This window comes from Dufourea novaeangliae, unplaced genomic scaffold, assembly GCF_001272555.1.
Source record: "Dufourea novaeangliae isolate 0120121106 unplaced genomic scaffold, ASM127255v1 scaffold228, whole genome shotgun sequence".
NCBI classification, from domain to species: domain Eukaryota; kingdom Metazoa; phylum Arthropoda; class Insecta; order Hymenoptera; family Halictidae; genus Dufourea; species Dufourea novaeangliae.
Genome location: NW_015374150.1, coordinates 1,003,155 through 1,016,354, shown reverse-complemented (window position 1 = coordinate 1,016,354; position 13,200 = coordinate 1,003,155). Strand labels below are relative to the sequence as shown.

Here is a 13,200-nt window from a genome sequence, read left to right as displayed (position 1 = left end):
GTTATTTTGTATTAATAGCATTAATTCGTATTAATTAGAATATTAAGATAATATTAGTTCTAAGCTGAAGAACGAAGACAACCGACGAGGGAACTTAGTTTTTTATAGGTTTAGGCTCAACAAAGAAGTCATCCGCCGAGGGATTTTAGTAGCGATAGTATTACATAGTTAAGATTTAATTTATTTATAAGGTTTATTGTGAAAGGTGGGTGGATGTAGAACTTGTGATTCCATCTACCTACCTTGGGCCTCCACTCGCAGCAACCTCCTCGTGGTGAGGCCTGGGCAATCGGTATTCTCTTCGGTAAAGTACTGTAAACTGAAGACAATATCGAGCTAATGGCTGCGAACTTCGAAGCTATCTCATAAAACCACGTTCTATAGTATATTACATCGAACTAGGATCATTTTAGAAATCGATATGAGATTCAAAGTGTAAAAATGTCTAGTACTTTGAATGTTTTAGAAAATTATTCGAGATAAAGATGTATGGAACTACTGAAAATTACTTTAGATTCCTTTTCCTTATTCTGTAAATTCATTGATTGGAATATGAATGCTGCTGGAAGTATGAACATTTTCACAGGATAATGATATAAATGGAACTTTAACACTTTTTTAAGTGTTACAGTGATATTTCGTTATATGTTCCATAATGTCAATAATATTGATTTCCCCGCAACACCCATAATTATTACAAATGTCAATATAACGAAATATCTTTTATGCGACGTTTGTGGTGTAATAAAAATCTGTGTTTCTATTATGTTTTTGATACATATTACTCCGATATTTGAATATGTTTTCCACACATATTAGTCCGCTATCTGAAAATATACATACGTTCGTTGTCACTGTTAAACTGTTGTAATAACAATGGAATAATAAAATAATTTACTCAAATGTACATAATAATACATATACATATTCATAAAAACATTATTAAAGGCAATAACTTTTTTGTACGCGAAACAAAACCAATAGGTCTGTCGGGGCTGGAACCCAAGACTCCTTTCTAATACGGTTATTTTATAAGCGCAGATTTTTGGATAGCTTCGAGTTGAATTGAACCGTTATAATAAGGTTACCGTAACTATCGCAGCACAGGCGTTTTTGGTTTAATTTATTAGGGAAGGATAGAAAAGTATATTTAACGCGTGCAATTAATATCTCCATGTATTTTGTTATATATTTACAATTTTATAACAGAAACGTTAAACGTAACAGGTAGTCTCGCACTCGACTGAAGGATGGACATATGTAGGTGTCTTTCCAGTAGAGCGCAAGGCCAGCTAAAAGTCACATAAATATAATAATATTCGTCATAATAAATTCATTACAATCCATAATATGTATATGTAATATACGTTATGTAAATTTTTTTTCTTAAACATCCGTTCAACCGGTTCAGTTGTTTTCCCTCCAGCTTCATGCACTCTTACCGACTCCTTCCATATTAATTACGCCTATTATTACTCGCATTTTCTTTTAGTCTTTAGTATATTCGGATTGTCCGTACTTGATGATATTTATTATGTAACTCTCTCGTGAAATTCTCTGTCTTTCGCGAGTTTCTTTTTTAAAAAAGAAAAAAACTTTATTCTCTGTTTTCAATACATTTGTAACAATGCAGGAAACGTTCGAACGCTACTCGATCATTGTAGATTTCTTGGCGAGAACATTCAGAACGATTTCATTGATTTTTCTGCCTTCGTCGCTTAACGTATGTACAAAAACTTTGATTTTTCTTTTGGTTTCACTAACACGTGCTCTTTTCCCCTTTAAGCTCGGATTTCACGACATATTTTAGCATTCCATTATGATTGTTTCCTTAACACATTCACTGTTGTCAAATTTCGATGGTGGTTTTGTGTTGTATATACTTTGTACCTATATATTTTTTTTTTCAGTTAAATATAATTCAATGTAATATTACACTGTGATAACAATTACATTATATTGTGGTAAGACGTATTCTGAAATCAACTTCAGTTCTCGGCAAAAGATACTGAAATCAAAAGCTACTAGCTATTGTACGTTTTATTAACTTTTCTTTTTGATTCTGTGAGATTTTGATTTTGAATAATTTACAACAATGAAAGTGTTAAGCGTTGTTCGTTGAGTGATCCTTTGCAACATATTGTTTTCAAGTATACTAGACATCGCTACAAAATTTGTAAGATTTTAAGCAATAAAAAATTGGTTCTTAATAACAATTAGAGTAAGTATTCTTCTTGAACGTCAATGTACCCACGCGATACAAAACTCTCCATATCGAATCGGTAACAAGGGGGTTTGTGCTTTTAAAATTGTGCTCCAAAGGATCAAATCAAACCGTAGGAGGGTATCGCTCAATCGTATCAGTTGGAGTTACATCCTTGCGTTTCTTTCTGTTTTTTTTTGTTCGTGAATTTCCGAGTCTTATGGCAGTGTGTTACATATAATAACGAATTTACGGTAGTCTTTATATTACACCTATATGTATACGTATATTTTTACAAAAAGTCACGCACACACTTCGAGTCCAGTACTCGTCGAAGAATCTTGCCCCCTTCACGACGCCCCCCACACATTAACGTCACTGAAAGGCAGCGTAGACTCTTTATAAACGTTCAATTACGCGGTGTACAATCATTTCACGCACACTTTGCTGTCGTCTGTGTTAAGTCGAAGCCCGGCCATTGTCGCGGTAACATTAAACAATAACTATATCATGTGCTGTTCGGTTACGAACTTCGAATTTCTAAATGAAAAAACTTAGACAATTTGGTGGAAATTGTGCACGATAGGATAAAAACAAACTACGTTGCTCGTCGACGATCAAAGTTCCTGATTGGTTAACGATGCTTACATAAATGTTAATTCCATCTCCGTTTATACGTTTGAATAGTTCTTCGAGTATGTTTAACCTGATTGTTACCATTCAGATAAATAGTGTAACTCAATTTCCAAACAGTTCAGAGTCGGACAGTCTCTTGTTGAACTCTTTACGCAACGCAACTATTCGTAAGATTTAATTGATTATTAAACGACGTTACATCACTTAAAGATTATACATATTTGATCGTTTGATGTTACGACTTTCACATGATCATCTTAGTAACAATGCTATTCATTTGGTAGCACTGTTCAGTGGACGGTCCATTGTGTTCTCTGTACAGCAAGCACCTGGGGTGCACGCATGTGTGATATTTAAGACAATGAAACTTATAGTGTCGCCAGGAACTAGACAATGGGTTCGAGTATCTACTAGTTTCCATCAGCAGCTTAAACTTCCACGTCCTTTGATCGATTAAAACAAAAAACAGTTGTTTCATGCAACTGGGTCGAATCGTCAACGGGCCACACACAGGACCATGGATCCGGGGAATGGCGACAATCTCTCGGAGTTACACCGCGTAATCGTCACAATCAACCAGAGAAAGAAAGGGACAGAAACAGACGACTAAACGGTACGCGACACGGAGTATAAGGTCCTCTTAGAAAGTAGCAAACGTTTTTGGCGTTTCTTACGGTATAAATTCACTTTATGTACAAGGAACATCTAACATCGTAGTGGATAGCGTTTTTTATACACGGGTCATCGCGACCGATTCATCTTTGTTGAGCGTCTCTCCTATTTCCCACCGTAACGCCTAGAATTCATTATTATCGACTAGCTAAACTGAATGTACTGCGTTTTGATTCCGTATCGAAAGAATTATTTTTGATTGAAGTTCGGACCGATCGTAGAAAGGTAGTCTGGTACCGGGAGTTTCGGTACCGGTCATAGGATCATTCCCGATCTACTGTATATCGACGATAGATCTGTGGTAATCCAAACGGGGTTTACCACATCCATAAAGATTTTCTCTTTAATATTCACGTCGAAAAGGGAACGAAACTTTCTTCGTCTCTCGCGGGAACGTTCATCGGACAAATATCTATCTCTTTTTCCTGGATTCTCTCGAGGGATCTAGAGCGTCAACTCTATCCGGAATAAATCACCTTAGATCCCGTTCAACCGTTCTAAAAAGAGACACATTCGTCTTTCCGTTTCGTGTCCGATCGACGCTTTTTCCTTTTTTTTTCTTTCTTTTCTTCCGACGGACATCTCGCCTCTTGTTCGAGATCCTCTGTTTCTTCGTTTTGTCAACGTTTCCTCGTGTTCCTCGGCATCTTAGCCGAACTGTTCCTCCATCCACCCCCCTCCGTTAGTCGCTGGCTGGTCGTCACCTGATTGGCCGTAACGTGAGCAACGTGTACCCCGGGCCAGTTGTCGGTCCTAGTGCGCCGCACGATCTTCGAGGTCTCAGGGAATTTCGATTTCTCGTCCTCTCTCTCCCTCGAACGATCCGAATCCCCCTGGGACAGGAACTCGAGTCAGCGGCGACGTGGACCGTGACACTTACAGCAAGGTCGACGCCGTCAGAACGTCCGGGACGACTGGCTTCGGAGGGGGGTCCAAGCATCACACTCTCATCTCGTTCATTGCCGCCTGGGACACGCGACTCGACACGGTGGCGCTCTGCAACAGGGGCTGGTTTTCGGGTGGACTCTTTGCTCGAGGGGGTGGCGGTGCTCTTGGTACTGTCAGGTGTATGGACCCGTTTGGTGGACCCTGAAAGTTTCGAAGATTGTTAGAATATTCAGGATTCAGCCGATGATCAGTATCGATCGAGGTTTTAAGGTATAAGCTGTGTCTTTTTATTTGGAATAATTTTCTTTCTTTTTTGTACCGAAAAACCTCGATTGGAATCAGTAGTAATAATCCAAGAAACCCTCGAGTGGGTAACTGATAATTATTCGAAGTATTTACAGTAAATCATCGATGAGTGTTCGAAGGTTTCTCAGCACTGAGTGTTCAGACGTCATCCCCACCACTGGAAGGGTCCCTGTGGAACCAGTCAGGCGCCCAGTGGTGGGGATGACGTTTGAACACTCAGTGTCGAGGACCCTTCGAACACTCATCGATTATTTACTGTATACCACTTGTAACTACTGTATATCACCTTTTGAAATATTAAACAGAAAAAAAAGGGAGCAAAATAAATCTACCATTCCTTGTTATTTTATTCCCGTAGAAACTTCCGTTGAACCACGAGATGGTAAATCGAGTAATTATTCAGACGGTGTTCAGTGTCATAACACGTTGCCGACTGTCAACAAGTTCCCGTGAACGCGAACAATTGCCAGCAAGTTTTCTCACCGCCGCGGCTGACGTCGAATATTTTTCCTGATATCACGATCCTCGACGATAATGAGATTTCACGTCGGAGCTCCGACTGTTTCAACGACTTCAAAATGAAATCGAGTTACCGTAACTTTCGACGTGTTTGTCATTCGACGACTAAGGGATCTTTCCGAGAAAGTGGACGTTTCAGGGAGTGAATTTGATATTAAGCGACGACAATTCTAACAACCTAGGGCTGCTGTCCACGGAAAATAAACGTCTGACAAATGGAGTCGATGCGCTCCTGAAAGGAACGCATGGAAAAATATGTGGATGCAAGAGAACAATAAAATAAGGATAAATATCGAGACACTAAACCTTCGCTAATAAAGTCACATCCACAAGATCGATGCCCATTAAAATCCTTAAGCATCATCGTTTAAAAAATTTTAATTGAATCCCACCCGTGATATTTATCACGTGTTTCCGTAAGAAGTCAGATTATCAAGGTAGCAACGCGAGCATCGAGTTATTAAATATTTAACGAGCAAACCCCAGTTCCGGCTGCCGGCAATTTGTTAAGCGTGATCAACCGGTCGTAGCGTTTCGCCTGGACACGGTTTATTCGTCGAAACGAGGAGGCTGTAAAAAAAAAGCGGGGGGAAAAAACAAATTAATATCCCGCTACCGTGACTCTTATTGACCATAAACAGGAAGTTTATTTATGAAACGTAGATGAGGGGCGACGAGTCGCGCGCGAGCCTAGGGGAGACGGAGACGGTTGAAGATTTTACGTTGGCCGTTGATTTAAAAAAGTTCCGTTAACGACTGAAAGGCCTCTGGAAGTTTAATTCATAATCCTATTAAGAAACTTTTGAAAGTTCTAAGCCGTGGGACAGGGGAGGAAGGGGGGGAGGGAGGGTGAAATTTACACTGCAAAGCTTCTGACGTACCTCGGCCGGTCATTATTCTACCTACGGACAGTATCACCCTTTTATCTCGTTACTAAATTTCCGCGGGCCACGGGGTTCGGGTCAAAACGTGATGTTCATTAAGCGAAACTTTAATGGCCAGGCCCCCTCTCCCTGTTAACTTCACTTGCGTCGGATTTCGACTTTCGTTTTTACCGGAGATTTCAATTTCCAGGGCAGAACTGGCTGTCCTACCTTCCCCCCCCCCCATTCCTGTCTGAACTGCAACGAGATCTTATGAAAATTAACTTCTACGAGGGGAGGATTCTGCCTCGACTCGGTGTGCGTCCTTTAACCCCCGAGTTCTGTCGGATCTCATATTCGTAAAAGCACAGGGCAATCGGATTTATTTTTTCGGTGCTTCGAAGGTTTGTCGACGCGATTCGGATGGTTCTCGTTTGTCGATAAGCTTTAGACTAGGATTGTAAGTATTCGGATATTTGAAGCATACGTATTATTCGAATATTCGAATAATAGAAGTGTTTGAATTTCGAATTGTATCGAATAGAAATTTGACAAATAAATAATTGTAAAGGTTAATGTGAAAAGAATATCATGGTTAAGTATGAGAAAATATATTATGTTCAGATTCTTATGTAGTACAATCCAAAATTCGATCATTTCGAATGTTCGAATATTCCGAATACTTCGAATACTTCGAATATTCGTAACAGCTCTACTTTACACTTACTAGTACTGGTGCTAATAAATTACTCGATTACAGGAGGGTGGCAGCCGAAAACAAAAGAAAGTCCAGTGCATGGAGGAATGGATCAGAAATGAACGAAGATCAAAAGCAATGATTTTGCTAGAAAGGATCGAGAGGTAAAGTGATGGGGGTAAGAAATCTGGTGTCATAAGGAAAAGTAGTTTTAGATTAACATGGTTTCACCGTTTAACGGACGAGTAAAACGATTTGGTTCTCACTTGGGTTTGTGCGTTCATGTCCTGTATGACGGAAGCTCGAGGAAGAGTGGCATGCTGTTGCTGATGTTGCTTTTGATAGTGATGTTGATGAGGCAACGTGTGAGTTCCCTGGCCCTGTTGGAGAAGCGTGTTGGGATCGTTCGGAGGGCCTTTCATAACGTTCCTGTAACCACGATCCGATCGTTACACGTGACCCGTAACGGTTCGGCGAACGAGATGCAAGTAATCTTGATAAATAAATTTATTGTCGTGCAGTGGGCCTACAACGAGGGAAAAGGTGGCCAATGATTGGAACGCAAATTCGAATTTCTTGCGGATATACGTGACAGATAGGTGTTCCCGGAAACGAGTGACGTGAAATGTTTATTTACAGGGAAACTGTACAAATGATTGATCGGTGCGAACGTCCGAGGAAGATAGATGAAAGTAATGGATGTACTTGATCACGTTAACATAAATTTAGTAACAGGATATTTACTCATTGGCTTGGACTCAAATGCAATGCTACAGTTAACTTAAATTCCTAGCAAGAGCTACGAACACAGAAGTGTAATATTGAATGGAATATTCCAGTAAGAAAACGGTCTCGTCGCCGCAGGAGCTGTGGCCACCTTTTCGTTGACTTGTTCCACTGCGAGCTGGTTAATCACAACCCACCACCGTCACTCTTTCGGCCATTAAATACCTAATCATTCGAACGAGTCGTTCAAGTATCATTATTCCGCATACACGGCGAGACAACAAACAGTAAATACATCGAATACAGTACCTTCTTAGCATCTCGTTCTCAACGTCGACGATAACCTGACCGCCTCCAGGGAAATGGGAATGCGGCGGCGGTGGTTGTTTGAGCTCGGTGAAGCCCCGTGGGCCGCACTGTTGATTCAACATCTGTTGCTGCTGAAGGCTCTTCACCTCGAGCCTCGTCTTGTCCCGCTGATAATAAACACCCGCGAAAATGAGAACGTTCAGGATCAGCAGGCTGCATCCGATGGCGATCGTGACACTCAACGCCGTCGAGTACGCGGCGTACCTGTTCGATGGATCAGAGATCAGCTTAAGATCTGCTCGAGAACATTCAGGTAATTACAACCACAAATATTATCAATTTTTATTATAAAAAAAAAACGAATTACCAAACAGACGTGTTTCAATTATCTTTCTAAAATAGCATGATAATGAGAAATTCCTAATTTTGAATTCTAAAGGAGAACGGCAAGCAATTGCCTGAAATTCGCGCTACAGTATTTCGTCGATCACTGTCTGGTTCTACACGATTTTTGTCAGGACGTCATTCTCGGGCTTCTAGCAAAAAACAAATTTACTAGGATCTGAAGTATTTCTCCCGTTCTAAGCTTGTCACCAGCGGCACCGAGTTCTTGACAATAATCGACAGAACACTGTATTATCATCGTCCCCGTAGACTCGAGCAAAGTTTGTTGCAATTCGACCGAGAAATATATTCTGGCTCTTGGTCCAAGGATCCAGAGTAGATGTTCTTCAATTAACGTGGACTTCGTTAGTTCTACCAAGGGACACTACGGCTTATTACGTACCCAGCTGCGTCCAAACTGGCCAGCGTGTCGGTGCTCGCGTTGTGAACGTTCTGAAGATTCGTGCTCTGTATGTAGCTGACACAGGTGGCGGCGTTGTAGTCGGTGGTGGTCGGCGGCTCGGTGGTGATGTTTTTCCTTTTGAATTCCTCGCTGATCCTGCTCAACGGGTCCGGCCTCACCGATCCGTCGTAAAGACTGGGATCCGAGTGACTGCGAAACAGGTTGTGCCTCGAGTCCACGTCCTCCATTCCGGCCCGATGGAGCTCCGGAACGAGACGCAGCCAGACGGAGAGCTGATGGGCCCGATAATGATTCTTCAGTTTCGGTCGAAGACCTGGAACCGGAAGTGAACCGTGTGCTCAGCGTTAACGATCGATCGTTCGAGCCGGAGATATTTCTATTTATAAGTGATCCTACAATGACAGGTTCCCAGATGTAATGCTGAATTTTGTAATAAAGTTTAATGTCATTGATAGAGTTTCGAATTCTGAAGCCAATGATATTTGATCACTGGATTAAAGGGACTTCGCAAACAAGAACGATCGTAGTTTCTGATTAAAATACTTTTTAAAACGCGGTTCCCTGTATAATGCCATTAATGGCCTGAAGAACGTGGTGCTGAATCATCTTCAGAACCTTCCTCCGTTGCTTGGCCCGACACTCTTTCTCCCCTTCTCTCGCCATCAACGCATTATCGTGTTATAAAATTCTCGACGTGCAATGAAGAATTTACGATGGTGCTAGTCTGTTTCATTGGAACCTGGAATTATTCGTGCTCCCATTAAAATTGCCGGGAGGCGAACGAAATGAAACGGTTTCCACGGGAAAATTTCGTCCCGTGAATGGTGGGTGCTCGTCGCGACGGTTCTGTTCAATTTTCATTGCGATAAAAAGGTATATAAGCCCGTGGTCGGGTGGCGCCGGACCTGAGAAACCTGGAAATGCTTTCTTCGCATCCTCCGAATAGCGGTATTTCTTTCGAAATTCCATTGAAACCCGGGGAGTAAGCTGATTCCGAAAGGGATGTTATTTCGGCTTCGTATAGAAGCAGATTTTCACGGAAACTCTGTAACCTGTGCAGATATTTGGAAGGCTAGAATTACACTGGTTGTATAATTTTAGAACTCTACTGACCTAGGCCATAGATCTTTAGAGCTGCATGTCCCTAGGGCTCTAGAATCGTAAACTTCACCAAGGTTCTAAAGCCCTGGAACTCTACGATATAGCCTACATTTCGGATCGTGGAATCTCTGGAGACCATGCACGTAGAATCCTAAATTTCAGTAACCCGAAAAATTCTGGATCTCTTCGACTCAGATGAATAATATTCCTGTAATTCTGCCAACTCTTATACGATCCAGCTGGCGATCATAGAATGGAACATCACCCATCCACTGGTTAAATCGAGAAAGTCGCGAGCACGTTTCGCGCGAACAACAGTGCGAAAACGCAAAAAGAAAAACGGGGAAAAGAGTCGATTTCGTCTAATCGAACTGAAAGATTCAAACGCATCCAGCCGCGTCAAGCCCTTCTCGAGGCTCTCCCCATCCTCCAGCGGTCCGCACGAGCGCACTCCAGCAAATCAAATGTCACTGACGTGCCTCGAAATGATTCACGAGTCTCGATACAGGAGATTCCTGTCGGAAATCGCTCCCCTCGCGTGCCGCTCTCTCTCTCTCTCCGCGCCCCTTCTGTGCCGCGAGGCCTGTCATTCACGGAAACGTTTCCAACCGTTCGCTCGAGATTTCTCCGTAAATGTCTCTAGAATTTTCCGACTGGAACACGTGACTGGTACGATAACGGGCGTTGCCTCATTGGTCACGGGATTACGTCGTTGTTTTGTGTATCCTCATAATTTCCATCGAATCTATTTTATTTGCGTTCTTTTTTACTATCCATTCGTCGTGCAGCTCTAAACATTGTGCATACAAGTGGATCCCAAGTGGATCCCAAGTTGAATTCAAGTTGATTCCAAGTGGATCCCAAGTTGATTTCAAGTTCATCCCAAGTGGATCCCAAGTTCATACCAAGTAGATCCCAAGTTGGTTCCAAGTTGATTCCAAGCGGATCCCAAATTTATTCCAAGTTGATCCCAAGTTGCTCCCAAGTTTATCCCAAGTTGTTCCCAAGTTTATCCTAAGTTGTTCCCAAGTTTATTTCAAGTTGCTCCCAAGTTTATTCCAAGTTGATCCCAAGTTTATTCCAAGTTGATCCCAAGTGGATCCCAAGTTTATTCCACGTAGATCCCAAGTTAATTCCAAGTGGAAGACCTGAAAGTATCACTTTTGGTGCGCATTGGGCCGGCCGTTAGGGTATGACGAGGGGGAGGTGGGTTTCGTACCGAAATTTCTGTTCGGTGCAATTATTTTCATTAATTTCATTGTTCCAGTTTCGTGCAACAGGGCGCACGCATTAACGCCGGACGGTTTTCTCATTTGCCCGGATGACAAATCCGTCAGCCACCGTTGGCCGCTTTAATTAACCCTGGCTGTCCCCTACGCAGTGCTTTCGCTAAGAAAAATTTCGATCAAATTAATGGCGAGCCAAATGGGAGTGGCTGGTGGCGTAGGCTGCGATTTGCTTCTCCACTGATTTTCAAATTACCGTGTACTTACTAAGTCTGCATATTTTATCGTATAAATATTTGAGATCGTCTGGAATGAGCTACTGACTCGCAACGGATCGGTATTATATCGACAGTGACACCGTGACTTCTTTCGCAATTGCAGAGATGATCAGGATTTAAAATATCAGTCCTCGTTAATTTGTAATCTTTGGTATATCGAGAGAGGAGCTTTCGTATTGTAAAAGATGTGAAGAGCCCATTGGAATTTCTGGTTTCTCTTCGTATTATTAAACGTTAACCCGATCATTGGAAGAACATTTCAATGTTCCCCCCGGTTTGTCGTTATTAATTATAACAGCGGATTATTACGTTGAAAAAAGACTGGACATCGATTCAACGTTACATCTATTGGAACATAAATCGTTTTTCCGCTGCTTCAGAACAATTACCATCCGAGTGCGTATTAAACGCTCTACAAGAAATTCAAATGATTTTATTTCATTTCCAATCGAATTACCTGTAACCACGCGTATACTTGGTGAACGAACTGGATCAGTAATACGCCTATACGCACGATTGCTGTAAATCGTTTCGAATAATAATTTCATACATTCAGTCACTCGTACCGCAGGATTACCTTTCAAAGTTCTCCCCTACGGATATTTACATCCACCGATTGAATTACGTTCCACGAAAAATTACAGTTATTAATTCGTCTCCGGTTTACGCGAACGTGACGCAAACATGGCGGTTTGGCGGCCAGGAACCGACGTGAAAAATGATATTACGAGGGTGTCACCGCACACGCGTTCCGCCCTTTCCGCGACATTCGATTTCCTATATCACGGGCAGCTCGAAACCGCCCCAGAAATTTCGACCCGGTCGACCAACGGCTGCGAGCAAACGGATTTCCTTTTAAGGTTTAACGTTCCGCTAACATTCTCCGACGTTCGATCTACCAAACCTCGTGAATCCTTCAGTCATTTCGTGACCAATGACAAAATATTTCTGTCAGGCGTATACGCAACTTTAGGGTCGGAACGATGGTGATATTTTTTCCATGATATTCTGTCTGTTAGCGTGAAAGATACGGGGGGTAAGCGTTTTCGAATCCTCGCTACTCATCCCCATTGTCAAACGTCGAAATAGAGAGAGAGAGGGACTTCGCAAGCTCGATCTCGTGACTACCCATACGTGAGACCGATTTTCGGGATCGCTTCCATACGTTCAACGGTGCACGCGCGACCAGGAATATTCTGACACCGCATACATCAATATTTAAGTGGGGCCCGCGTCCGTTCGATTTACAATAAATCGTATTATAAATCTATCCGGTGTGGTTTGGATCTGGAAGATTTTCAGGTGAAACGCCGCCGCTGTGTACGCTTCGGCGATTTTCAAACATTTCCTAGCGGTGCACGACGGGGAATGGGTGCAAAAACGTTTTAAAGTTTCAGCTGATGTCTGAGAGATCTCAAGAACGAGGCATGTTTCTGACAGTGGTAGAGATAGTAGAAAAACACAGTGGAATATTGTGTATTCAGTCAGACAAGTGGAATAGTCTGTATATAGTCGGACGAGTAGAATAAAATTATTTGAAATTTTTAAATAACTTGTTCTGTTTAAGTGGGAAATACACGAAAAGTAGTGAATATTGAACTAGAATCTTAATCCCGGGTCGTATGGATCGGAGAACTACAGGGTTAAATATCGTTACAAAATTTTGTGTAAAATTAACATTCGTAGTATAATGTAAAAGAAGATTAACGTCATCTATAGGCAAAACGCATATATTTTCGACGATTTATACTTAAAAAAAAAAGCGAAATAAAACGTGTCTGACTACGTACGACCTTTTTCACAGTGGCAGTCAACGTGTTAAATCAATCTTAAGTTCACGGTTATCTTGATTCTAACACTCGAGCGTGTATCGAGTATCATTTAGGTCAGCAGTGCTAAAAAGGAGGTTCCATGCATCACTTGAATATCTCGCGAACAGTCGATCACTGCCACGGAGTTTCCCCATGA

General features: G+C 41.9%; 1 protein-coding gene across 1 annotated transcript in view; it reads right to left on the bottom strand.

Moving 5' to 3' along the window:
- Window positions 1–4,442: 4,442 nt before the first annotated feature.
- Window positions 4,443–13,200, bottom strand: part of LOC107191633 (neuroligin-3-like) — a 109,780-nt gene continuing 101,022 nt past the window's right edge. Inside the window, exons 7-10 of the mRNA XM_015580720.1 lie at window positions 8,607–8,940; window positions 7,820–8,083; window positions 7,051–7,213; window positions 4,443–4,600 (exon numbers count right to left, since the gene is read on the bottom strand). Coding sequence (XP_015436206.1) covers window positions 4,451–4,600; window positions 7,051–7,213; window positions 7,820–8,083; window positions 8,607–8,940 — 911 coding nt within the window. The 3' untranslated portion in view covers window positions 4,443–4,450. The remainder of the gene's footprint in view (window positions 4,601–7,050; window positions 7,214–7,819; window positions 8,084–8,606; window positions 8,941–13,200) is intronic.